General features: G+C 44.0%; 1 protein-coding gene across 1 annotated transcript in view; it reads left to right on the top strand.

Moving 5' to 3' along the window:
* The window catches only part of PTPN11 (protein tyrosine phosphatase, non-receptor type 11), a 34,415-nt gene extending 18,436 nt beyond the window's left edge, over positions 1-15,979 (top strand). The window contains exons 9-15 of the mRNA XM_014541179.1: positions 3,264-3,395; positions 6,607-6,761; positions 7,661-7,728; positions 8,238-8,389; positions 10,392-10,504; positions 14,502-14,603; positions 15,379-15,979. Of these exons, the coding sequence (XP_014396665.1) occupies positions 3,264-3,395; positions 6,607-6,761; positions 7,661-7,728; positions 8,238-8,389; positions 10,392-10,504; positions 14,502-14,571 (690 nt within the window). The 3' untranslated portion in view covers positions 14,572-14,603; positions 15,379-15,979. The remainder of the gene's footprint in view (positions 1-3,263; positions 3,396-6,606; positions 6,762-7,660; positions 7,729-8,237; positions 8,390-10,391; positions 10,505-14,501; positions 14,604-15,378) is intronic.
* Positions 15,980-26,928: the final 10,949 nt, after the last annotated feature.

The following is a 26,928-nucleotide window of genomic DNA, read 5'->3' as shown; positions in this document are numbered from 1 at the left end:
CGTTTACATATGTATAGGTAGTAAAGGCATTGCTATTGGCATTACATACCTATATTTACATATATATGCCTTTACCTACATATATGTACCTATGAAGTATATAGTACTATTTTCTGAAAAATACTATATGAAAAAGTGCTTTCATACTGTAACTTTATTGTGCATCTTGGGTATTTCTCCCACTAAATACATGTTCTAACTTACTATATGAAAAAGTGCTTTCATACTGTAACTTTATTGTAACTTTTAGTGGGTATTTCTCCCACTAAATACATGTTCTAACTTCTGTCTCATAGTAATTGCATGATATTTCATGGTGTATATTTATCATAATTTATTTAACCATCGTGTGCTGGGCGTGTAAGTGTTCAATTTTTCTAAATAGTGCTGAAGTGAACAATCTTATTCTTGCTTCTGTGTCTATGTGGCAAGGGTTTCTCTAGGATAGATGTCAGGAATTGCTAGGTCATAGGGTGTGCATGTTGAAAATTTATGTAGGTTCTGCCAAACTGCCTTCCAGAGTGGTTTCCCAGTGTGCACTCTCCCCAGCTGTGCTTGCCTAGCAGCCATCTCCCCACACTCTTCATGACACTTCAGGTGTTCAGAAATTGTAACATCCACCCTTACAGAGAAGCAGACAGATCTCATTGAGTGATAGCTGTGTGTTATCCAAAGCCAGTCTGTCCACGCAGCTTTCTTAGTTTGGAAAAGTTCTGTGTTTGTGTTCTAGGCAAAGTGTGTTTTTAGACATACTTGATTTGGCTTCTATAAAAGCTGCACGGAATGTAGCAGTCATACCTGTAAGTTAAACATAAGACAGATGAGCGATTTTGGATTTTAGCCCTCTTACTGTAATTTTCTTGTAGTTGTGAAGGGCAGTGTGATTGGATAAGATTTTCATTGTTGTACTAGTGGTTGATACGCGTCTGAAGATCTTTGAGGCCAGATCTGGTCTTTGTGAAACAAAGGTCTCCTGCAGTAACATTAGCTGTTCTTGAATTAATGGACGAGTTAAGGCGTCTTCATAGTTTCCGCTTCAGGTGAGTGTCACCTGCCCTCAGAATGGAAAGGAAAGCTGAACCCTCTTGAACCCCTTTTCTATGTGTTGCCCAATGAGAGTTATAGGAGGCCACCTGTTTCTCAGAGGACTTGAGGGTGTAAAGACAGGATGCTTGTGTCCCTTCAGAAGGATCAGTATTGTCTCTTTCAGATGAGCTGCCAGAGGCTCCTACAACAGACCCTGGGCCCGATCACTGCCTCCTCCTCACTTCTTCATCCCAGCCTGTGCCTGCCTTCCCATTCTTCCCCTTCACTTCGTGGGTGGAGAGGGTGACATGAGGGCATTTATTCTCTCCACAGGCCTCCTGACACCCTGCTCTCTCAGCATCATCCCCGCTCCCCGAACAGAATAAAAGCCAGACTGGATTCCTTTGGATCCCTGGGCTTGAATTTCAAGACTAAAGTGTTAGCCCTCACAGTTTAGAGATTTTGTGTCAAGGTGTACATCAGAATTTAGAAAAGTGGGAAGTGGGCTGTAGTATTTCACAGCTGTTTAAAGTGAGACAAAATGTTTTTAGAGTTACGATTTAATTTTGTGTTCTCTTGAGCGATAGCAGTCCTCAAATTGATTAGCCAGTAACAGCCTTGAGTACAATTAATATTAAAGGTGTTCATTTGGGGAAAATTGTATTAAATCTGTCACAGGGTATTTGGATCTATAAAACACTGGAGGGAAAGCCGAATTCAAAATAATGATAAATCAATGACCCCAAGCTGTGCCAAGCAAAAAAGAGGCACCATCCATTAAATTCTGTTGAATGTTCCTCCTACCATGTTTTTCTTTTCTGTAATTGACCATTGACTGTGGGGGCTAGTCTGCAGCTGCTCTGTTACATCCATTTTTATAACTGGGAATTTCTCCATCTTCCTAAAATACAAGGAAATTGTCTTTGGCTGATATTTGTGTCTGGTTGTGGAAAGGAAGTGGCATTGGTGACCCCGCCCAGAAAAAAGACCCCAAAACACAACATCATTCTTTACTCAGGGCACGTCATCACATATATGCAGACTCGTCTCTCATGGAGCGGAGTGTCTTCCTCTTTGGCAGCAAGGATGGTTTCTTGGTGCTATATTTTCCCATCTGCCTGCTCTGAAGCCAGCAGCTCTTGCAGGCTTGGCATTCCCAAGCACCCAGTTAAGCGAAGGTGACGTGTGCAGTAGGTAGCAAATGGGTCTGGATATAGAAAAAGCAGCTGGTTCAAAACCCCGGCGGCTGCCTTGCTGTGCTGGAGGTATTCACACTTGGGTTAGATAAGGCGCAGAGCCCTCCTACGCAGGGGTGGAAATGAACCAGACGGTCTGGCTTGTTGGGCAGCTCATCTACCTCCAGAGTCCTTGCTTGCCTCCCTTGCGGAGCGGCTGGCAGATCTCTAGAATTCAAATCTCAGTGGTTGCTAGACAGCACCCTCAACCTGACATTTCCTCTCTTTGCATCTTTGAGTCTTTTTTTAAAATATATTTTTATTGGTTTCAGAGAGGGAGAGAGAGATAGAAACATCAATGATGAGAGAGATTCATTGATCGGCTGCCTCCTGCACGCCTCACATTGGGGATTGAGCCCACAACCCAGGCATATGACCTGACTGGGAATGGAACCGTGACCTTCTGGTTCATAGGTTGATGTTCAACCGCTAAGCCGCCCCAGCTAGGCACATCTTTGATTCTTTTTTTTTTTTTTTTAAATATATTTTATTGATTTTTTACAGAGAAGAAGGGAGAGAGATAGAGAGTTAGAAACATCGATGAGAGAGAAACATCGACCAGCTGCCTCCTGCACATCTCCCACTGGGGATGTGCCCGCAACCCAGGTACATGCCCTTGGCCGGAATCGAACCCGGGACCCCTCAGTCCACAGGCCGACGCTCTATCCACTGAGCCAAACCGGTTTCGGCTGATTCTTTAGAATTAAATAAACAAGCATAGATGAATAAACAAGCATAGATGAATAAACAAGCATAGACTATCCTTTGACCTGAGTGTTGGATGGGACAACTCTGCACACATGGCCTTTTCTTCCCCCTCCTCCCTGGTTCTCCAAGTCCCTGCTTTCTACTTTGAACTCTTCTTTCCTCTTCTTTGGAAATCCAACAGTTCAATGATGGAAAGGCCATTCTCCAGACTAGTGGTTGTTAAGCAAAACTTGGACATTTGCTTTCTGCTGGTTCACAGATATTAACTGTCTTTTTATATCTGTTCCCTTCCAGAGTAAATGTGTCAAATACTGGCCTGATGAGTTTGCTCTGAAAGAATATGGGGTCATGCGTGTTAGGAACGTCAAAGAAAGCGCTGCTCATGACTATACGTTAAGAGAACTTAAACTGTCAAAGGTTGGACAAGTAAGTATATTGTCGTATTTTAGAGACTTTGGGAACTGTTTATGGTATGCAACCCAGGGTCATGCAGTTACAATCATTCATCCATTCATTCCCTCATTGGTTCAGCAGCCATTTGTTGAATGCCTTCTATGTGCCAGGTACTCTCGAGGCACTGCTGGTACATTGCAGACAAGACCTACAGCCTTTGCTCTCCCAGAGCCTAGAGATAGAAGTTTAAAATTTAAATGAGCAACTAAGTTTTCTGATTGTGCCGATTGCGAAGGCACAGGATGGCATGCTATAGAGTGAGTGGGTACTTGAGATGGAGTACACGGGGAGGGCTTCTCTGAGGGAGTGTCACTTGAGCTGAGACCTGAAGGTGGAGGAGTCTGGAATCCAGAGTTCAGAGAAGAGGGTCCCAAGCACAGGGAGCAGCAAGTGCAAAGGTCCTGAGGCCTATTTAGTGATCAAATTTCACAGCATCAGATTTTAACTGCATATAGTTCAGGTTTGTCCCTGGGCTGACTAACTTTAGAAAGCATGGTTAGGTTTGGATTTATTTAATTGTACGATTAGAGAGGGGCTTTCTTATTCAAGGCCTTTGGGGATACAAAGCTGAATGAAACAGTCTTTGTCTTTAAGGAATTGTGATCACATAGCAGCAAGAAGCCACATATACAAGTAGCCGTACTCTAGAGCAGACACAGGCCACCCCACACATCTGAAGTGCCATGGTGTTGCCAAGGCTGGGCTTCCTTCCAGCTAGGGCACCAGGGAGACAGTCTCAGAAGAGGTTGGGCCCTTAAGGATGGGGATTCGTGCGAGATGAATTCCCAGACGGAGGTGCCATTGTGAGCCACGGCGCTGAAGTGCAAACTGCTGGAAAGTGGGGTTTATGGGGAACGAAGGCACTTGGGAATCTAGGGGATAAACTTGTGTTGAGACAGGTTGGGACCAAGTTGGGCCGAGTCTTAGCACTATGTTGAGAAATGTGAACTTTATTTATTAGTTGTCATAGAACCTGTGACTGTTCTCAGTTGAGTGAACACGTGCAGAATGGAGTGCCAGGAAGGTGTCTGGTAGCGGGGCAGTGGGAGAGGGGATGGATGGGTGATCCCGATGGTCAGGAGGCCTGTTTGGAGCCTCTGCGATGGTCTGGGTCTAATGGCCTTCTCTCTACATCTCCCAGAGACGCCAGCAGTTGTTTTGCTTGTTATTCCCTTCTTAGTCCTTCCTATGGAAATGCACATTTTGTTAAAATGCCAGAGCAAACTCTGCAAGAAAAGCCACGGATGTGAAAGATTCCCAGGCATGAAGTCTGCAGGGTGAGGGGGTAGTTTGGCTATTATTGGAGGAGGAGGAAGAATTAGAGACATCTTAGGGTTTTGAGTCCGAGTGGACAGTGGGCTATGGCAAGAAATCCAGTAAATTTCTGGGCAGTGCTGAGTGCCCCAATGAGGTGGTGAACGTGAATACTTATGACACCAGTCACCTGGTTGTGTGACTTTCCTCCATGGACACTCTACCCTGTTTCTCCCATACAAATAGAGGAAGTGGGTGGTTGGGTCTGTCTGGTCTGGGGGGCTTTGCCTGGGGTCACAGTGCATGGAGACAGGGTGTGTGATGGAGAGTGATTATCAGGATAGTGTGTGGAATCTGAGCAGGGGCTCAGTGAGGCACCTGGAGGTGGGGCTAAAGTGGGTTGGAAACCTCAGAGATTGTGGTCCAGGATGGATGCTGGGCCTTCTGATGTCAGTGGGCGTGCAGTTCTGATGGTGGCCGAGACTGAGAGGGGCTGGGAAACGACAGCTGTCGAGCAGAAATGCGAGCGAGATTTAGAAGACATTGGACGAGGATTCCAAATGGGTTTTTCTTCAATTTTAGTGATCAACCATCCATCTTGTATCAGAGATTTTTGAGCAGCAGGTATGGGAAGGGTTGGTGTTTGGGTTTCTGTGTTGCACCCTCTGATGCAGGTGGTGACACAGGACCCATCATTTCTCCAGAATTGCTGGTCACCTATTATCTGCTTTTTATATAACATGTTACATATTTTCTAACGTGCGGTCACATCATTTCATTTAAGCCTCCTAACTGCCTGGGAAGGAGAAGTTGGGGCAGGGACCTGAGGGACCTTTATCAAGGAGAAGGAGCATGGATGAGTAGGGAGCTGGTCTCTCTCATTCCCCAACTGTCCTTCCTGCAACTGTGTTGCCCCTTGATTTTTAGCTAACCAGTAACATCCAGAAAAATCTTTTTTGTGATGTCACCAAATTAAATGCACATAATTCAAAAAAAGATCCTAATTGTGGTTCAGATTCTGGTTGTGGACACTGGTCTAGTTACTCTGTCCTTGTTTTTAAATCCCCTTTTAAAATGTCACTTAGCTTGGATTGTCTCCAGATCCAGAAGGAGATGTAACGATGAATAGTGCTGCTCAGTGACTTCACCCGGGTGGACCCCGCACGTGATGCTTTTGCGTGTTTTGCAGTCTTGGGACCATGGTTGACCTTAATTAGTGATCACTGTCCTCAGAGGAGCCCACATGCTGAGTCTCCTCCCATCTGCAGAGCAGTGGCTGTATGTTTAGTTGCTCCTGTTTAATCCTCACAGTGGTGTGAGAGAGGGATTATTGTTCCTATTTGCAAAGGAAGAAATTGAGGCCTAGAGCTGTCCAGTCACTACAGTGAGTATGCATGCTTGGATTTTGGCCTAAATCCAGCCATCTGATTGCAAAGCCTGACTTCTTATCTATTTTGTACTTGACAGAAGAAAAACAAATATTATGATATTATAATAAAAATGTGTGGCTGGGGGAGGGGAGAAGGGTTAGGTACAAAAGAACAAAGAGGAACGAGTGACTTGAGGAAGGAGAGCCCCAGGGCCCCACGACCTCAGTGGCCTCCTGGGTTGAGCTGCGCTTGGACGAGGCTGATCAGGGAGGAATGCTCGCTGCTGTTGATTTAGGTTGGCGTTTCCTCAAGGACAGATTGCCGCACTAGACATCTGGGTTCTGTGACCAAGGCCAAGAGTTGACTCCGGGGTTGCTCAGCCCGATCCAAGAGGAGGAGCAATCTGGAAAACTGACGAGGACCTTCCAATGGAGTGGGAGGGGCTTCGTGCTGACCGGCGCGACTGGCTCACATGGGATCTGAGAAAGATCAAAATCAGGCAATGCCGCAATCCCTTGATTTATTTAATTCTTTTCTGGTTTTTCTTGGCTCTACTCCAGGGGAATACGGAGAGAACGGTCTGGCAATACCACTTTCGGACCTGGCCTGACCACGGCGTGCCCAGTGACCCCGGGGGTGTGCTGGACTTCCTGGAGGAGGTGCACCATAAGCAGGAGAGCATCATGGATGCGGGGCCAGTGGTGGTGCACTGCAGGTGACCAGCCCTCCCACCCTCGTCCACAGCCTGTCCCGGCTCCTAACGCCCAGGGCTTTTTTAACCTACCCACCCCCAGCTGTCTAACCCTGGGAAAAATTTAATCTCTTTTTGAGGCATGGATAAACTGTATTAAGGAACACTTTGACCCCAAAGTATATTTCTTGTAGATCCTACCGGACTGCTGGGTACTGGGGATGGTGGGACAGGGGTGGGGAGCACAGTCTTTATTCTCAAGGAGCTCCTAGTCTGGTAATGTTTGCTTGGTTTTCTTTTTTAATAGGGTAATTTAGGGTTCATTTCTTTGTGATTCTATTTTACCAAGAAATGACATATATTTCCCCCCCAACAATATACTTTTTTGCTTCAAAAGATTAGGATCGCTGCTCACCCAGGCTTCTGGAAGCCAGTCCTGTGGCCTCTGCCCCAGAGTTTGCAGGCTTCTGGTGCCTGAGTTCGGGCTTCATGGTTATTCTGGGGAAAGCGTGGTTTCCTAAATCTCATTCATGTGTTGGGCAAGTAGATGTGTGTGAAACTTTACTCAATTTTTTAAAAGCTCTGGGGCTAATGTTTTTCACACACAACTCACATTTGATCCTCACAACAACCCTATAAGGTATGTACTGTTATCCCCGTTTCACAGATGAGGAAACTGAGGATCAGGGACGTTAAGAGACTTTGCCCAGGCGCATTGTGCTGGAGAAGCTGGGCTCTGAGTGCAGGTTGAACTCACTCCAAAGCCCTGTGCTCTTAGCAAATATATTTCCCAATATAAATAGACAATCTTATAAATACTCCCAAGAGCAGATATTGGTTCTGTTCATATTAATAGCGTGGTTTTGAGTATAAAACTTCCGTGAATGACTTCATTGTCATTGCTTCTTGTCCTCTGCCCACAGCGCTGGAATTGGCCGGACAGGGACGTTCATTGTGATTGATATCCTTATTGACATCATCAGAGAGAAAGGTAGGTCAACTGGAGGGCAAGAGGCTACAGTTCCTGTTTTTAGTTTATGGACAGAAAGTGCTAGTGAAAATAGCCTGGGGAAGAAAATTTGAATGTTAAAAATTTTCACAGAAATCTGGGCTGAAGACTCCAACTTTCAATACATTTGCCAGAGAACAGAAGTGATGCTGTTTGAGCATTTGGCATAAAATGAAGCCCAGGATCTGCGGATCCCACTACTGTGATCTTTTGTTGAATATGCAGTGGTGGTCTCTACCCAGCCACCTACTTACTCTTTGCTGACGGAGTGGAGTTGGAAAGTGGGGGAACCCTACCTCTGACACGTTATCATGTAATCGTCCGGGATCATTGGTATTGATCAGAGGCCAGTGCTGTAGCCCTTGGAACGTGTTTGGTCAGAACATTAAAGACTAAATGTGCTTTATGTCTGAGCCTGCTAAACGTGGGTCATTAACCTCTTGATCCTGGCTCTGCATTTTCTCCTGATGCTTCGTGTGCTTGCTTTGTAGGTGTCGACTGTGACATTGATGTTCCCAAAACGATTCAGATGGTGCGATCTCAGAGGTCAGGGATGGTCCAGACAGAAGCACAGTACCGATTCATCTATATGGCCGTCCAGCATTATATCGAAACACTACAACGCAGGATTGAAGAAGAACAGGTACCAAGCCTGGACAGGCTGGCGCTCGGACTTTCATTTTCTTTTCTGGGCAGCTGGCAAGTGCTCTCCTTTTTTTAAAAAATATATTTTTTATTGATTTCAGAGAGGAAGGGAGAGGGGGAGAGAGATAGAAACATCAATGATGAGAGGGAATCATTGATCGGCTGCCTCCTGCACGCCCCCTGATGGGGATTGAGCCCGAAACCCAGGCATGTGCCCTTGACTGGAATTGAACCTGGGACCTTTCAGTCCACAGGCTGATGCTCTATCCACTGAGCCAAACCGGCTAGGGCAAATGCTCTCCTTTTGATCAGGACAGGCTCTGATAGGAGACATTTTAAAAAGAAAAGTTTTTGTTGATTTTAGGGAGGAGAGAGAAACATTGATCAGCTGCCTCCTGCAAACCCCCTACATGCCCAGGAATTGAACCGGTGACCTTTTGGTGCATGGGACAATGCTCCACCAACTGAGCCACACCGGCCAGGGCAGAAGACTGTCTTTATTTGGGAATGGGAAACGATTCCCCCAACCAGGAAGGGCTTCTCTGAAAACTATTCCCTACTTCATGGCTCTGATTTTTCAGTCTGGAGGAGCTTGGGGAGGGGCCGCATGCTACCCTCCTGGCCCGATAGCTTGGGGAAGTGCCACATAGGAAGGGGACGGTTTTCCCCAGCTCACATGGCATGCTTAGAACTTAAAGTCTCGATGTTTCCAGCCTGTTCCAGTTTAATCCAGACCATATTTATCCTGATTCCATCTCTTAAATGAATGCTTCACTCTTGATAGCATACGGTGGTTTGAACCACTAATTTGGTCGAGTTGGAATCGGTGAAATTTCAGTTTTAATAAGCATGCATAATGAAGAAGAATGTGGCGCTGGAGCCTTTCCATTTGAAGCTATTCATAACAGACACAAAGCTGAGTTAATTAGGAATGAGCTGAGACGAGGGAAATGAGGAGACTGCTCTTTTGGGGAGCTATGCTTGTCTCCCTCCCCTCCCCCATCCCAGCCCCGTTGCTATGCTCAAAATAGGAACTAAGCTCTTTTCAAAATGGGACCTGCCACCTTTACTGAACAGTTTCTAGCCTAGCAGCACAAAGAATGGTCAGCCAGAGGCAACTAATTAGTTTGGTCGGTTCTCAGTTCACACCGAAAGACTCACTAGATTGTTTCATTGTAGAAACACATCTTCAGAGACAGTGTATGTATAGAAGCGTAGGGTCAAATCATTAACAAGCTACTGGTTTTGAACTTCCGTGCTTTCAATCTGACTATGTTATTGTGAGTGCTATGAAATATGTAGATTGTTACTATAGGCTATTGTATATTTATCTTCCAGTTACACTTAATTTGGGCCAGGAAGGGTTAAAGCATAAAGTGGCTCAAAGTGAAGGATCCCAATAAACACAGAGGAAGTGCATCACTGTGGGTACAAAGTGGAAACTTTGGAAATGTCTTAAAGCACATAATGTACTCTTGGTGGGAAAAGCTTGGAAAAGCTCTCAATATTTCATTCAGAGGCTTTGGTTTTTATCCTTGTTTTGGAGAATTTAGGGACTTCCCTTCCCAGCTTTTTAAAAAAAATTATATTTTTATTGATTTCAGAGAGGAAGGGAGAGGAAGAGAGAGATAGAAACATCAATGATAAGAGAGAATCATTGATCTGCTGCCTCCTGCATACTCCACACTGGGGATCAAGCCTGCAACCCGGGCATGTGCCCTGACCAGGAATTGAACCATGACCTCATGGTTCATAGGTTGACACTCAGTCACTGACCAACACTGGCCGGGCTTGAGTTTTTATAAGTGGTTCTTCTCACATTCTGCCATTTTGAAGTAGAGTTCTTTGTTAACTTCCATTCACAGTGTTAAATTTTTAAACAGCATACATGATTCCCTCCACTCAGTGTTTCTCTCTCTCTCTCTCTGTGAAATGCCTTTTTTGCTTTTTTCTTCCCTTAAAAAAGTCATATCCTTATACATGCAATCTTCACCTTTCAGAAAAGCAAGAGGAAAGGTCACGAGTATACAAATATTAAATATTCCCTCACGGACCAGGCAGCTGGAGATCAGAGCCCCCTCCCGCCTTGCACCCCAACACCATCCTGTGCGGAGTAAGTAGTAATGAAGGAAACTCTTTTCACCTGAACATAATTCTATAGACAAGCTTAAAAACTACAAGTCTTGACTGGCTTCAGCTGTTGGGTCTGGGCTGGGCTGTTGGAGGCTCGGTTCTGCCCTTGGGGACTGGCTTTGGCTGTTGGGGTCTAGGTTGGGTTGTAGGGGCTAGTCTTAGCTCTTCAGCCCTTTGGGACTTAGATTTGGCTCTTAGTTCTCGGCTGGCCTATTCAGGGTAGACTAGGCTCTTTGGAGCTAGGCTCCGCCCTCTGGGACTGTCTTTGGCTATTTGTGACTGGGTTGGGGTCTTAGGGGCTCGGCTGGCTCTTCAGAACTAGTGTCAGCCCTTTTGGTACTAGATTGGGTTCCTAGGCCTTGGCTGGTCTATTCCGGACTAGGTCCATTACAATCAGATTGAGCCGGGCCATGGGGAAGCCCCGGTCCCCACAAGACGGCCTTAGAGGAAAGGACCCTTCAGTGAGCACACGTGGCCTGGGAGCCCGAGGTTGAAAGGGCTGCTGACTCTCCAGGAGGAGGTGCCTGTGGAAGTCACTCTGACACACTGAGGCTGGCTCCCTGGGGTCTGCTGGGAGAGGGGGTATTGCTTAGGGGCGAGGCTGGGCTCTTCTGGTCCAGGCTGGGCTCTTGGGGCTAGTCTGGGCTCTTGGGGCTAGGCTCTACAAAAAAAAACCCCTAAAAATTAAAAAATACCAACCACCTACAAGTCTTTGTAGCACACATCTTTCATTGAATTGTTGGCCGGCCGATTTGTGAGTATATCAGTGGCTGCCTGAATTTGAATTTACCTGAACTGAAGTCTGATCGCACACAAGTAGGATTACATGGGGTTGTGAGTATATCGAGTTGTTGTTCTTTTAGAAGAACCTCATTCTTCTTTTGATGGCATGGGATTTGTTGCAGAGGTGGACAGCACCCCCTTTGGTTTATTAAGAGTGTTTACTAAGTAAAAGTAAGTTAATTCACTACTAATGTGTCAACACAATCCATAGTCAACAGACGTCTGCTTGGTGTTTAAACCAGGGGCCAGCAAACTACATCCCCTAGGCCAAATCCTGGCTGTGGCCTGTTTGAGTCCAGTTCTCGAATGGATTTTAAAGGGTTATTAACACGCACATGCACCAAGAATAATATATGACAGAGACTGCTTATGGCTTGCAGAGACTAAATTATTTACCCTGGTTCTTTATAGAAAAACTTTGCCAACTCCGTGTTTAAACAAACACGATAGGAAAACATAGGTTAAACTGATTATGTGAATGGCAGTTGTAATTATTATTTTCTATATATTCTAGCCATTCTCTGGTATAACATTTGCTTTTTCCCATTTAAGGGTTTTATTTCTATACGCTTCTGATGTGGATTTTTAAACCCCTGCTGACTTTAATACTCTCTATAAACATTTAAAATGGCATAGAAGAGGCTTGTATTTATATTTGCTTTCTATTTAACACCCCTATTATTCTGATGTTTGTACGCTTGAAGCTGTCCCAGAGGCTCCTTACACTATCTTCGTATTTTCGGATTCTTTTTTCATTTTGCTTTTCCGGTTGGGTGTTTTTTGCTTCTTCGCATTTCAAATCTTTGGCTTGATTCTTGGGCTCCTCTGGTCTGCTATTGGGTGTAATATTCTTTATTTCAGACCGTGTATGCTTAATTTCTAGTTGTTTCTTTATCATAGCATCGAGGGTCTCATTAGTTTTCGTGAGTCTCTCCTCAAGTTTATTGGCAGCTTCTAGCACATTTTTGCAAGCCCTCAAAATTGCGTTTTTTAGCTCTATATCGTCCATTTCTGTCATGTTTTTTTGTCTCCGCATTTTTTATGCTTTCTTGGTGCACCCCCTAGTGGTCTTTGTGCGCAGTCTTGTTCTAGTTGAGCCTTGATTGTTGTAGTTAATACTAGAGGGATTTGACCACCAGGCCGACTGGCTTTGTGAATCAGCTGTGTCTGCCGAGGAAAACTCTATATTTGCTTTCTATTTAATGTTGAAATGAAATTACATAGCAAAAATATGCTCTCCACCATGCTGTCTCTTCGCTCTATCTGCTTTTTTCTTTCCTACGGACTGACAGGGAAAGTTGGTATTTTAAATCGCCATCTGTAATAATTTGCAGTGGAACCAGCAGGTCTGGACTGAGTCCTTGCCAGGGAGCTTTCCCCCATGTTGGCCCAACAGAATCAGCTCTGACGACTCCCTTGTCACCAATGCCTGCCTGTGACATAAACAGTTTCTCTCTCTCTCTGTTCTCGTCATTCCCTCGTAGGGCACACACCCAGGGCATCCCGACCCTCTCCTTGTTTTGTCTCCACACCCTGGTTGGCACCCTCAGCTGCTTGATTCCTTGCTCTCTGGGACTGCTCTGCTCTCCCCTCCCTGCTCAGCAGACAGAGTTGGGGCTCTGATGCATTGGCCTCCATCCCAAGGCCCTAACCACCCTCTCACCTCCCACTGAGCTTCATGTTCAATGTTCCCCTTTCCGTAACCAGATTCCGGCCTGACTGCTCTTACACTTTCCCATCTTGGAACTCTTGCCCATTCAGATCCTTCTGGTTGAAGTGAGAACCATTCCTTCCTTCTTTTCTTTTCTTTTCATTTCATTTATTTATTTACTAGTGGCCCGGTGCATGAATTTATGCACATTGAAAGGAAATTAATTAGAAGAAATATTTTAATATCGCTATTTGCCTTTTATCTATAATAGAAGTGTCAACCAAATTCACAATCGACAATGACAGATCGAAACACATGCGTGCGATTGGCCCCAGCGAGAGCTTTATATGTATCGTGCATGCGCTAGTCAACTTAGCCTTTATATGTATAGAATAAACTTGTTTAATTAGACCTGATTTCTGATGTAGCTAAACTTTTTCCATCCCAGTGAAGCACCCCAACTTCTCTTTCTGGTAATTGTCAGCAACCCAGCAGTAAATAGCAACACAAAGCAGATTATTATTATAGGTCACACAGGAAGAACAAAGGGTAAAATATTTAACTGCAGCAGTGTTTGACTATATTCTGCACAGTGAGAAAATCTGAAGTCATTTTCAAGGTCCACCATTTCTTCTTTTCAGTCGGGTCAAGTTTCTAAGCTTTGTAAATCTCCATTTTCTGGCTAATGAAAAGAAAATAGGATTCCATGAGTCTCCTACCTACCCACTCCAGGACTTCTGTGAGGCTCAAATGAGATGAGGCATGAGGAAAATGCTTCACTGACATTTGTTTACAGTGTGAAATGTTTCCACCTGGCTATAAAGCAAGCCGTGTTCCTGGGCTGAAGAAACTGCAGGGAGGCTAGTTGCTAGGGAGAGGAAGCTGGGTGTTGCTACGTGATGTCATTACCTGGATGGACACTTACATGTTAGCCTTTTATATGTATAGATTTATTTGTAATCCTCACCTGAGGGTATTTTTCCATTGATTTTTAGGGAGAGTGAAAGAGAGAGGCAAAGACAGAGAGAAACATAAATGGGAGAGAAACACATTGATTGGTTGCCTCCTGCATGAGCCCCAACCAGGGGCCAGGCTGGGAAGGAGCCTGCAACTGAGGTACATGCCCTTGGCCGGGATCAAACCCAGGACCCTTTGGTTGAACAGGCCGATGCTCTATCCACTGAGCCAAACCGGCTAGGGCGAGAACCATTCCTTCCTATGTGTACATGCCCTGCCCTCCTTCAAGGTCTAACTCAGAGTCCTCATTACACAGGCCTCCCTTGCTCTGCCGGCCTGGAAAACAATTCACTTTCCTCTAAGCCCCTGAGAGCAGAGGGACTTGAGGCTCGTATTTCACTTCAATTTCACAGTTGCTTTGCTGTATATTTATGTCTTTTATCCTGTTCTAGAATGCCGGTTCCAGGGGCAGGAACTATATCCTCACTGTAGCTGGTCCCCAAAGAATATACTGTGTGCCTTACCAATGTCATGTAAGCTTAAACCACATGGTCTGCATTTCTGTTAACGTCTCTTTTCTTTTGAGGATGAGAGAAGATAATGCTCGAGTCTATGAGAACGTGGGTCTGATGCAGCAGCAGAAGAGCTTCAGATGAGAAAACCCGCTGAAACTTCAGCACAGAAATAGGTAGGAAACGGCAGTGCTGTTGGTTCATTATTTTTGCCTTCCTGCCTTTAAAAAAAATTTTTTTTTAATTGATTTCGGAGAGGAAGGGAGAGGAAGGGAGAGGGGGATTGAGTCCGCAACCCGGGCATGTGCTCTGACCAGGAATTGAACTGTGACCTTCTGGTTCATAGATGGATACTCAACCATTGAGCCACACCGGCTGGGCATCCCTGAACTTCTTTTTTCCAAGCTGGATTTATTTTAGAGTTCATTAAGCATTAAAAGCAAACGCAGAATTAATTCTGAGAAGGGCAAGGTTAGCATTTATTGTAGATAAATAGTTGATATTGGTGATGGGCAATGGCTGATATTGGTTAGTCCAAGCTGTGCAGGAGATGATCTGTAGGATCTGGGAAGCGTGGGACACAGCACGGGATGGTTGGAGTCAGGATGTCTCAGTTCTCATCCCAGGAGGCCTCTGACAGGCTGTGTGACACAGGGCCTGGACAGCCAGAGCCTCCGACTGGCTCCACTGCACGTCCCTTCAGCTCTGTTGCTGGAAATTCATCTCCCTTGTCCATCTCCACCCTGTCAATCACCTTTTCAGACAGTGACCCATGTGCGCTGTATGTTTTAATGATAAGTTAGAAACTCATAGTTTTAGTATTTCATGTTGAAATTCTCATTTCAATGAGCAGTATATTTAAAAAGCTTTAAATCTTCTGTTAAGTGGTTTAATGCCTCGCTGGACTTTTAGATGCATGCTCCTTCAGAATTCTCATTTATTTCTTCTCAGAGGTGGGCTTCACCCTCTCCATGAAAAGATCAAGAACAGATGCAAGAAAGTTTATGTGAAGAATGAACTTGAACCTCGAAGGCTTGCGTTGTGGTCGACTCCCTTTTGATGAGCAGAATCTGAAACCATTTAAAGACCACTCCGTTCTAACTCAACACCACCCGATTTCCAATTGCTCATTTCCTCAGATAAGCAATCATCTCTACAGTGTAGACAGTGTTATATTTTATAGAGTTTTATTTTAAATTGAGGAAGCAGTTAAATTGTGCTCTGTACTTTGCAGATAGTGGTGATTTGAATCCTAGTTATTGGCATTTTTCTTTCTTTTTATAACCCTAACAAATTTAATTTTCCCCCCTCTTTGGGGGGTGGGTAATGGGGCACTTGTTAGAGGAAAAAGTGGGGAAATTAAATGACAACATCCTGTAGAAATGAGAACAATTTTATTTATCATCATTTGTCCAGTAGTGGGTAATTCATTTTGATGGCCTCTTTTTTGGGGGGCTAAATGATAATTAGGCCAGTGCCCCAGACTTTCAGAACTTGACTCTCTTCCTTTGTATTGCCATTAAAAAATCATGGGGGAAATCCTGGGAATTTAGGATCAAGGTGTGCTTTTTCTTAGCAGCTAAACAATGACCATTCAGCCTACTGTGGTGGGGAAATGTTTGCCATATATATATGTGTGTGTGTGTTGTTTTTTTTCATTTGAGTATTGTCTTGTATTTTGAAAAAAATGCATCTGTGGATAACCAGTGTTTTGGTTTTCAATTGTTGCTGACAAACCACCCAAAACATAGTGGCTTAAAATGTCTCTCTATTTGTTCCTGTCTATTCTTCAGTCTGATGGGGCTCAGCATCTTGCTGGTGTCGCTTGCTGGTGTCTCTCTTGCTGGTCGGCAGGTTGGCTGAGACGCTGGGTGGCTGGGCCCCTCTCTGTACACGCGGTCCTCGGGTCTCATTCTCCACGCGTCTCTCCATGTGGCCTCGACAGCTCAGAGCTCCGTGGCAGCTCAGAGCTCCCAAGAGTGTAAGGCAGTAGTGGCCAGGCCTTCGTACGACTTAACTGCAGAACTGTCCAGCATCACTTCTACTGCCCTCTGTTGATTAGAGCAAGTCACAGGCCCGACCCAGATTCAGGAAAAGGGGACTCCACCAGGGCATGAGGTGGAGGTGTAGTTGATTGGGGGTCCCCAGTCTAACTGTCAGAACCAGTACCGAGGAACAAAACTATTGTTGGTAGAAGTAGGAGCTGCTAGTGAGTGACCTTGGGAAGCTGCAGTGGCATGTGTAAGCTGGAAGAGCGGGCCTTCAGACAGAAAGAGAGGGCCTTCCAGAAGCTTCCTGCACCAGTTCTGCGAGCCCTGAGCATCTTTTCTGAATCATCACTTCTGGTCTTGTAAGGACGGATGTGTCTAGGGGCAGAGCATTTGAAAGCACCATCCCATCACCGTGGCCTCCGCAGAGGGAGGTTAGTAGGGGCTCTCTTCTTGCTACTGGTATCATTCAGGCCTCCATGCATGTGTGCAGTCAGGCTGCCGGGAGCAGGAGCATCCTAACCAGGCTGCGTGGCAGATTGAATCAGCAGTAGGATTTGCTAACGTGCTACCTGAAGTGCCTTCTCTCAAAAACATCCCTCTTTGCCCCATGTGTTGAGTCATTGTTCGGTGACTGTGTCTCAATGAAAGTCTTACTGGTTGACTCTGAAGAAAAGAAAATGCTGCTGCAGCATTGCCATTTAGGCATGGTTTCCTTTCTGGAATCCTCCTAACTTTTGCTCCTGAGAGGAAGGACTTGACCCAGCCCTGGTTGTAGTTCCCTCCTGAGGTCTTGGCCTCCCTTGAAACCTTGAGATCCTTTGGGCCGAGTGATGGCTGCCATTTTCACAGGCAAAATGTGTAGTGTTCCTCCTATATCACCCCCTTCCCTGACCCATCGACCTTAGAATTGCTTCAGAACACAAGTGTGGCCTGAAAGTGATCACCTTACGAGGAATGTAAATGACTACTGTCTCCTTGTCAAGCCTGCAGAGAGATTCAAGTTCAGATTGCAACAAGGACCTTGAATCCTGTTCTTTTTATCGCATTGTCACATTGAATGGTTCTCCTTTTTTGCCTCGATTTTATGGAAATGTTTGGACTTTGTTTATTGCCATTTTAATTCTGTATGTCTAGGTTTCTCTCTCTTTCTTCTTCTCATTACAGCAGTCCCTCTAGCATTCTTGTAATGCTGGGTTGGTGGTGATGTATTTCTTTAGCCTTTTTTTGTCCGAGAAGCTCTTTATTTGACTGCATTTTTTTAAAATTTAAATTCTTTATTGTTTAAAGTATTACATATGTCTCCATTTTCCCCCATTGACCTGTCCCTGGCTGCTCCCACTCCCCAGCACATGCCCTCACCCCCTACTGTCTGTGTCCATTGGTTATGCTTATATGCATGCATACAAGTCCTTTGGTTGATCTCTTACCCTTCCCCCTCCCACCCTCCTCTGCCTTCCCTCTGAGGATGGATGGTCTGTTTGATGCTACTATGTCTGTGGATCTATTTTTGTTCATCTGTTTATGTTGTTCATTATATTCCATAAATGAGTGAGATCACATGATATTTATCTTTCTCCAACTGGCTTATTTCGCTTAGCATAATGCTCACCAGGTCCATCCATGCTGTTGTGAATGGTAAGAGTGCTTTCTTTTTTACAGCTGTGTAGTATTCCATTGTGTAGACGTACCACAATTTTTTAATCCACTCATCTGCTGATGGGCACTTAGGCGGTTTCCAAATCTTAGCTATGTAAATTGTGCTGCTATCAACATAGGGGTGCATATATTCTTTCTAATTGGTGTTTCTGATTTCTTCTCTAGAAGTGGGATTAATGGGTCAAATGGGAATTCCATTTTTAATTTTTTGAGGAAATTCCATACTGTTTTCCAGAGTGGCTGCACCAGTCTGCAGTCCCACCAGCAGTGCACAAGGAATCCTTTTTCTCCACATCCTCTCCAGCACTTGTCGTTTGTTGATTTGTTGATGATAGTCATTCTGTCAGGTGTGAGATGGTACCTCAATGTCATTTCAATTTGCATCTCTCAGATGATTAGTGACTTTCAGCATGTTTTCATATGTCTCTTGACCTTTTGTATGTCCACTTTCGAAAAGTGTCTGTTTAGATCCTGTGCCCATTTTTTGATTGGATTGTTTATCTTCCTTTTGTTAAGTTGTATGAGTTCCCTATAAATTTTGGAGATTAGGCCCTTATCAGATATAACATTGGCAAATATGTTCTCTCATGTAGTGGGCTCTCTTTTTGTTTTGTTGTGACCGTCTATGTTGAATGATAGCCTTGCTGGATATAGTAGTCTTGGTTTCAGATCTTTGCTTTCCATTACCTTGAGTACTTCATGCCATTTCCTTCTAGCCCATTGAGTTTCTGATGAGAAATCAGTTGTCAGCCTCATGGGAACTCCTTTGTGGATAATAGTTTGCTTTTCTCTTGCTGCTTTTAAGATTCTCTCTTTGTCTTTAATTTTTGGCATATTAATTATGATGTGTCTGGGTGTAGACCTATTTGGGTTCTTCTGGCTTGGGGTTCTTTGTGCCTCCTGTACTTGTGTGACTTTTTCTTTTACCAGGTTAGGGAAGTTTTCTGCCATTATTTCTTCAAACACGTTCTCTATCCCTTTTTCCCTTTCTGCCTCTTCTGGCACACCTACTAATCAAATGTTGTTTTGTTTCATGTTGTCCCATAGCTCCCTTAAGTTATCATCCTGTTTTTTAATTGTTTTTTCTTTTGGTTCTCTGATTGAGTGATTTTTTTCAACCCTGTCTTCTAATTCACTGATTTGGTCCTCAGCTTCCCCTTAACTGCTGTGTATTCCTTCCAATATGTTTTTTATTTGTGCTATATCATTCTTTATTTTCCACTGTTCTTTTTTCATAGTTACTATATCTTTTCTCATGCTGTTGAGCACTTTTACCATCATTATTCTGAAGTCTGTTCCAGGTAAGTTTTTTTTATCTCCATTTCATTTATATCTTCTTCTGGAAAATTCTCTTGTTCTTTCATTTGTGGGTTGTTTCTTTGTTTCCTCATTTTGGCTGCCTGTTTGGGTTTGTGACTAGGTATTAGGTAGATCTGCTACACCTCTCAATCTTTAGTGCAGGACAGTGTCAAATGCTGTTTCTGACGAATTAGATCAAGCAAAGACTCAAAGCCTCCAGAGACCGCCTGTGGCTACAGACTGATAGGATTCCTCTTGATCTACCCTCAGGCAATTGTACACAGGGCAAGAGTTTTTTTCAACAGGGTGGGGTAATTGTTGCTGCCTGGAGGCTAATTGTTATTCTCAGTCTTGTTAGGGACAAGGTGTTTTCCAATAGGGTGGGTCAGCTGTCTTCCCCCCAGGCAATTCGGCCTGTATAGCAATTGTCTGTGTGAGAAAGATGACCTTGCAGCATGAGGGAATGGTTCAGCACAGGAAACTGAGGTGTCTGCTTTCTGAGCTCTAACCCCAGAGCCCTGGATCCTGGCTTCTGCTCACCCAGCTCCAGTTCACTCTGCTGTTCCTCTGTCAGAGCACAAGATGGGTGGCTCCACAGGGAATGTTATTTGTTGGCCCTTTAAGAGGGTGCTTGAATTTCCAACCATCTCTCCCTAGCAGACAGCTACCCCACTGCTTTCACAGCCATATATTATGTGGGTACCCTTCTCAGTTCTGGTGCTCTCTGCTGGGGGGCCTACCTTGGGAATTAGACCCCAGAGTTCTCAGTGGCAACCCCCCACAGCTGAGATATCTCCGGAACTTCAGCTGCTGTCTGTGGGGGCCCAGCCAGCCCTTTCATGCCTCTGCCCCTCTTACCAGCCTCTATGCAGTCTCCACTTTTGGTCCTTGGTTATCAGGGTTCTCTCCAGCAAGTCTTCCGTTGATTATTCAGTAAGTTCTTCTGTATTTTAGTTGTAATTCCAGTTTGGACCTGGGAGCATGTCCGTGAAGCATCCACTTACTCCACCGCTGTTTTTTAATCTCCATGTTTTTGACTCTGGACTTTGGGGGCAAAGTCTCTCACCAGCATACAAGGGTCTGATTGTATAAATGTATCCGCTACATTAAGTCTCTGCCTGTAGCTTCCGATCGGTGGTTTTTGCCCTTGGAACGGAAACACCGGATCTTGGCTCGCTCTCTTCTGATATAGGACATTGATTTCATTTAGATTTCCCTCCACCATGTCAGTAAACTATCATGTTAGGTCAACTTTTGTCAGACAAGATTATGACAGTCTCGAGGTGCTAAGTTTTACTGTGTTTGATAAAAGGGGATTATTGCAGGTTCTCAGATTTCTTTCGGTGGGATGGAATCAGGCAAGTGAAGATGTGGGGAGTTCAGAGTGCAAGTTAAACATAAAATAGTGGAAATGGAAGTTCCAAAGAGGTGGTTTCTAGGATGTCAAAGGGCCCAGGGCCACAGCAGTCAGTAATATTTGAATCAGGCTACCCGGAAGATAGGTGTGAGAGAGACATGGATGCAGTCAGCTTCGGGGTCGCTGGTAGACATAAAATTTGCACAATATCCCATAGCTGGTTGAGTATTTTAAAATTATAAGCATAGGATTTTATATTTGGGATGAAGAAATTATCTGGCATGGGCTACTTGGGTTTTTTTTTAAATGCCAAATTTCAGTCTTAATAACTTTTATAAAAAATAAAAACCTAAAGACACCTCATATCTACTGTGTGACCCTCCTGAAAATGATGGTCATCTATTCTATGGGAATCAGTGGCTTTTCAAACGTGATTGAGTGGGGTTGAGAAAATAGATGGATGACTTTCTTGGCATTTTGCATTCTTTAAGGAGCCCAGTTGCGTTGGAAAAGCCAAGAAAATCATCAAGATTATTTTTAGGGGTGATTGTACTGGGGATTGTAAGAATAAGATAAGGTCTTGGGTTATTTCTAGTTTAGGGGAATGTGGAAAAGTATTCAGTTGTGAAGTGCTTTGTTGTAGTTAATTAATCCATAAGGGGAATGTAGACTGTAGACATAAGTGCAAACCCAGTGCAACTTTCTGTACGTTGTTGGGGGAATAAAGTTTTACAGAGCAAGCACATCACCTCCCTGATTTCACAATGCCTGTATTAGCCCTTAATTTTGTTGAAGTCTTTTTCCCTCTTCCTCTTGAAAAATAAGTTCCAAAATATAGTTTATTGAATCTTCCATCATTAAAACGTTTGCTCTTTTTTCGCTACGAGCAGTTCACACATGGCAAAGCTATTAAACAGTTGGTTTTAGTGTGGTGTATAACTTTGCTGTATATCAAACTAATTTTTACAAGTTTTCATCCCAAACCTCAAATCATGTAATTAATAATTTGCCTGTCTTATTTATGACCTAATTGTGATTCTTTTATTAATAAAAGCTAATGGAAAAGGATCCTTTATTAAGCTGATGACTAGACCTACATTTAATTTTCCTGCAGTATATGAAGTATTGTACCAGAGTATTAAAAGATATGTAATATTTTATTGATAAATCTATCCTTTAAAAGGAATACGTTTTAGGATGTCATCATTCTGATGTGAATCATGTAAATGTTGATAATATGAACTGTTTATTATACACTTAGTGTTTCCAGAGATTCACTTAATTGCCTTTTTGCCCATGTATTATGTAGTCTATTTGCAATTGTTTTTAAAAAGTGACATTAAAAGAATAGTTTATGTAGAGAAACATTAGTGGGTATTAATTGTCCCCCCACCTGTATTTATGGGTGTTAGTTCAACTGCTTTGCTAGCTGCAAAGCTGAATTACCAGACTATAAGTGTATTTGTAAACTGTATGGGAACTAAAAATTAGGAATAAAACCATTTTCTTATATGATGGTACTTGTCATTTACTTCATCAGACGTGTCCAAGAAGCACTGGGATTACAGGTCACTTAGCCCCTTACACCAGCAAAATGCTGACAGTCAGCAGCTCTTACCTAGAAAATAAGTTGGAATGTAGAATGATTGTCAGGTCCTCAAGATTTTATTAAGTGCCTACTCTCTGTATAGCTTTGGGAGACAGAAGGGGAATTTTTTTTTTTTTTAAGTATTTTTATTGATTTCAGAGAGGAAGGAAGAGGGAGAGAGATAGACACATCAATGATGAGAATCATTGATAGGCTGCCTCTTGCACGTCCCCTACTGGGGATTGAGCCCACAAGCCAGGCATGTGCCCTTATGGGGAATCGAGCCATGACCTCCTGGTTCTTAGGTCAGTGCTCAACTACTGAGCCACGATGGCTGGGCAAGGGGAAGTTCTTTTTGGAATCAATAAAAATATATTAATAAAATAAAATAGGATTCTTAAAAAAACACACAAACTAACAAAACTGTATTTTTTGACTACTTAATACATTTGCTTTGAAGAAAATGTAACAGGTTCAAAACAGCATACAGAAATTTCTCCTCCGTGCGGTGGACGCTGTTTCTTGTTCTACCCCAAGGACCACCAGCGACTTTGAACTCTGAACTGTTCTGTGTCCCTGTAAAAGGGCTGGTTCCAAGGGCTTTGCATTTGTTACTCAAGAGGTAATGTCGAACTGTCCCCAGGGAGGCTGAACCAGTTATACCTCTATCGGCCTGTCTCCCCACACCTTTATCACATTGTCATGTTGCCGCACTTGCACCTTTGTTGCTCTGATAGGTGAAAAATGATAGTTCAATGTAATTAAATGTGTATTTTTCTTAAAAGTGAGGCTGAGCATCCTTTCAATTGCTTTGTACATGCCTTTCTGTGAACTCTGTCGCTTGACATATTTTTTTCTATTAAATTCTGGATCTGTCTTGTTTTGAGTTTAGGAATGAAGATATTTCATTCTCTGCGGCTGATGGATATGACTGGAATTACTGAGTCACCAGCATCAATTTCTATAAAATGCTCCTCTTTGGGTGCCTGTGGGTGCACCAGTGTGGGAGTTGTGGCGTAGGCCTTGCTGGGATTGTAATTCTCAGCGGGGAAGAGAACAGGCTGGGAAAGGGGCTGCAGCTACCATGTGAGACCAGTTGTAATTATACCAGCTAGTGAGTTGAGAATTACTTCAGATGTTTTTTCAGATTCAAAAGTGCCAAACAGTATGCATGCATGCATCCATTCAACCACTTTTTAATGAGTGCAATGACTCAGGCATTGGGCAGGGTGTTGTAGGGAATACAAAATAAATCTCTCTTAATCCTTGACTTAAAGGACTTTATGGCCCATTTAGAGAAAGGAGACACACAGGCTGAATACAAGATTGGATAAAACTGCTATGCAGTGAGGCCTGGATCAAGACAAAGAGTATGAGGAAATGATAACACACCACATACTAAATGACAGTTACACGCAAACATCATTGGAAGGTTTATTCAGATTATTTCTAAACCTGCAAAGGTGGTACTGTTTTTTGTTTTTTTATATGTATATTTTTATTGTTTTCAGAGAGAGCAAGGGAGAGGGAGAGAGAGAGAGAGACATCAATTGGTTGCCTCCTGCACACCCCTCACTGGGGATCAAGCCCGGAACCTTGACTGGGAAATAAATCGGCAACCTCATGGTGTATGGGTTGATACTCAACCAATGAGCCACACCGGCTGGGCTCCCTTGTCTGTTTTGCTCATTGCCAGGGACCTGCATCAGTAACAAATATATTTAACAAATTAATACAAACTTGCTATTTTACAGTTCTGGAGGTCAGAAATCAACTGAGTTTTACTGAGCTAAAGCCAAGGAGTTTGCAGGGGTTCATTCCTTCTGGAGGCTGGGGGCAGAATGGACTCCCGTGCCTTTTCTGGTTCTAGAAGCGTCTCGAATTCTTTGCCCCCTGGCCCCTTCCTTTCTCCATCGTCAAAGCCTGCAAAGGCTGGTCAAGTCTGACACTGACATTCCTCCGACACTGAACTCTGACATTCCCACCTCCCACTTTCATGAATAAGGACCCTGATGATTTTATTGGGTCCACCCTGTTAATCCAGAATCCTCTCCATCTCAAGGTCTTTTTTTTTTTTTAAATCTTTATTGTTGAAAGTGTTACATATATCCCCTTTCCCCCGCCCCCCCACCAACTCCCTATCAACCAGGAGGTCACAGTTTGATTCCTCGTCAAGATATATGCCCAGGTTGCAGGCTCAGGCAGCCAGTCAGTGATTCTCATCATTGATGTTTCTATCTCTCCCGCTCCTTTCTTCTTTGAAATCAATAAAAATATATTATTAAAAAAGAAAGACTAACAAGCCCACTACAGCCTCACCACTCAAGGCTGTCTATGAGCCAGCACCATCGTCACCAGGACCATTGGACACGCAGTCTCAGGCCCCACTGAGCCCCAAGGCAGTGGTCGGCAAACTCATTAGTCAACAGAACCAAATATCAACAGTACAACGATTGAAATTTCTTTTGAGAGCCAAAGTTTTTAAACTTAAACTATATAGAATCTGATTGAGGTATGTTCCCTGAGGTCGACCCCTTCCAACTCTCCCATCCACACTTGTCTTGTATACTTGTTTCGTCTATCTTTCGCCACCCGCGCAATTTGCGGACGCAACTAGCACTAACCACTGCACATGCGACTGCTGACTGACTGGCTCACTCAACTCGTGCATGAATCGCGTGCGCCTCCCCCGCGTTGCGTATCCGGCGGCCCGCCTGCGCCGTGTCTCCTGTCGCCCGACCGACCGACACCCCCCACTTCTTCTAACGCCACTTCTTCAAAATAGACTCGCCCAGGCTGAAAACCGACTTCTGCGCAAGGGCCACGAAGTTTCAATCACACTGTACATGCGTGCCCACACGTGGTATTTTGTGGAAGAGCCACACTCAAGGGGCCAAAGAGCCACATGTGGCACTGCCCCAAGGTATCAGAATTTGCATTTTTTGCAAGATCACCAGGCACATTTGCAGTTGGAGATCGGCTGCACTGGAGGACTTCCATCCATGTGGAGACAGAGAGCCGCATGTGGCACTGCCCCAAGGTATCAGAATTTGCATTTTTTTGCAAGATCACCAGGCACATTTGCAGCTGGAGACCGGCTGCACTGGAGGACTTCCATCCATGTGGAGACAAAGGTTGTTGGCAATTATACCCAAACTGAATTAGTGTGCATCTGCAGACACAGATTTGAGACTCACTTGGCATCCTAGGAGCAGCCCCAAAGAGTAAGAAAAACCCAAAGACTGGATCTTAGAGAACAAGGGAACTGTCTTGAAAACAGATTCAGATATTCTTAGACATCACACCTACCCAAACTGAGTTTGTGAAATCCCAAGCATATGTTCGATCCATCTAACGAATGAAAAAGAAGGAAGAAAAAAATTAAAGGAAGACGCTAAAATTAGCGTCTGTTCAGGAGGTGACAGATGTCTGGGTCTTGATAGATTTCTAGACTTGTAAAAAAAATTTTTTCATCTTTATTCATGCATGTCTGATGGGTGCTTTGGATATTACCATTATTTTTCCCCCACATACTAAAATTAATTTTCTTCTTTCTAAAGGGTTGATTCCAAGTGTTACTTTGTGTGAAGGCTTTAGAAAATGTTCAATAAGGGTGTCAGTTATGGACAAAAACTCCTCCGTTCCAGCCACACAAATGATCCTCCAGCTGTGCTTTACTGTGAATTGATTCTTTGTGTTGAATTCCTTTTCCGCATTTGAAAATGGACTGAAATCCTTGCTTAGGACCATATAACTTCTATCTTTAAATTTAAGAATAAACCAGCAGGCTTCTGCTAAGGGTAAGTGAAAATAATACATTTTGGTTCAGGTTGCTAAATATGTTTGAATTTTATAGGCTCACGGCCGACATGGAGCATTCTGGTGTGGGCGTGTTGATTCCGTGGGGAAATCGGGGCTTTGGAAACCACAGGCCTGGGTTTGTTTTCTGGTTTTGCCACTGACTAGCTGTGTGACCTTGGGCAAGTCAGTGAAGGCCTTTGACCCTCAGATTCCTTCCTTTTTTAGGAAAATAGAGGCAGTGGCACCTGCCTTGTTGTGACGGTTTGTGGAGAAGTTCAGTGGCAGTGGATGCCCTGGCACGTAGTAGGTGCTCAATAAATCTCTATAGTCTTCCTCGAGGGCTTGGGAATGTCTTGCAGGCCCTTTGACATAGCCTGTTCCTATGTTATATGAATTTGCCAGTTAATGGCATGTAGAAGGGAAGATAGAAATAAAATTCAGAGATTTCATTAGAGTTCACAGTCCTTCTTAGAGGTGGAGCAAAAATCATTTAGCCTGGCCAGTGTGGCTCAGTGGTTGAGCGTCAACCTATGAACCAGGAGGTCACGGTTTGATTCCTGGTCGGGGCACATGCCCAGATTGCAGGCTCCATCCCCAGTTAGGGGTGTGCAGGAGGCAGCTACTCAATGATTCTCTCTCATCAGTGATGTTTCTCTCTCTCCCTTTTCCTTCCTCTCTGAAATCAATAAAAATAATTTAAAAAATAATAATAATTTACTTTCTTTTGCAATTAGTGTTGGAAATCCTCAACTAGCCTTCCTCTCTGGCATGTACAGAACCATGAAAACCAAATAATACATACCATGTTT

The sequence above is a fragment of the Myotis brandtii genome, unplaced genomic scaffold (assembly GCF_000412655.1).
Source record: "Myotis brandtii unplaced genomic scaffold, ASM41265v1 scaffold1064, whole genome shotgun sequence".
NCBI lineage: Eukaryota > Metazoa > Chordata > Mammalia > Chiroptera > Vespertilionidae > Myotis > Myotis brandtii.
Note: the sequence above shows the minus strand (reverse complement) of the source record. Positions and strands in the feature narration are given on the sequence as shown.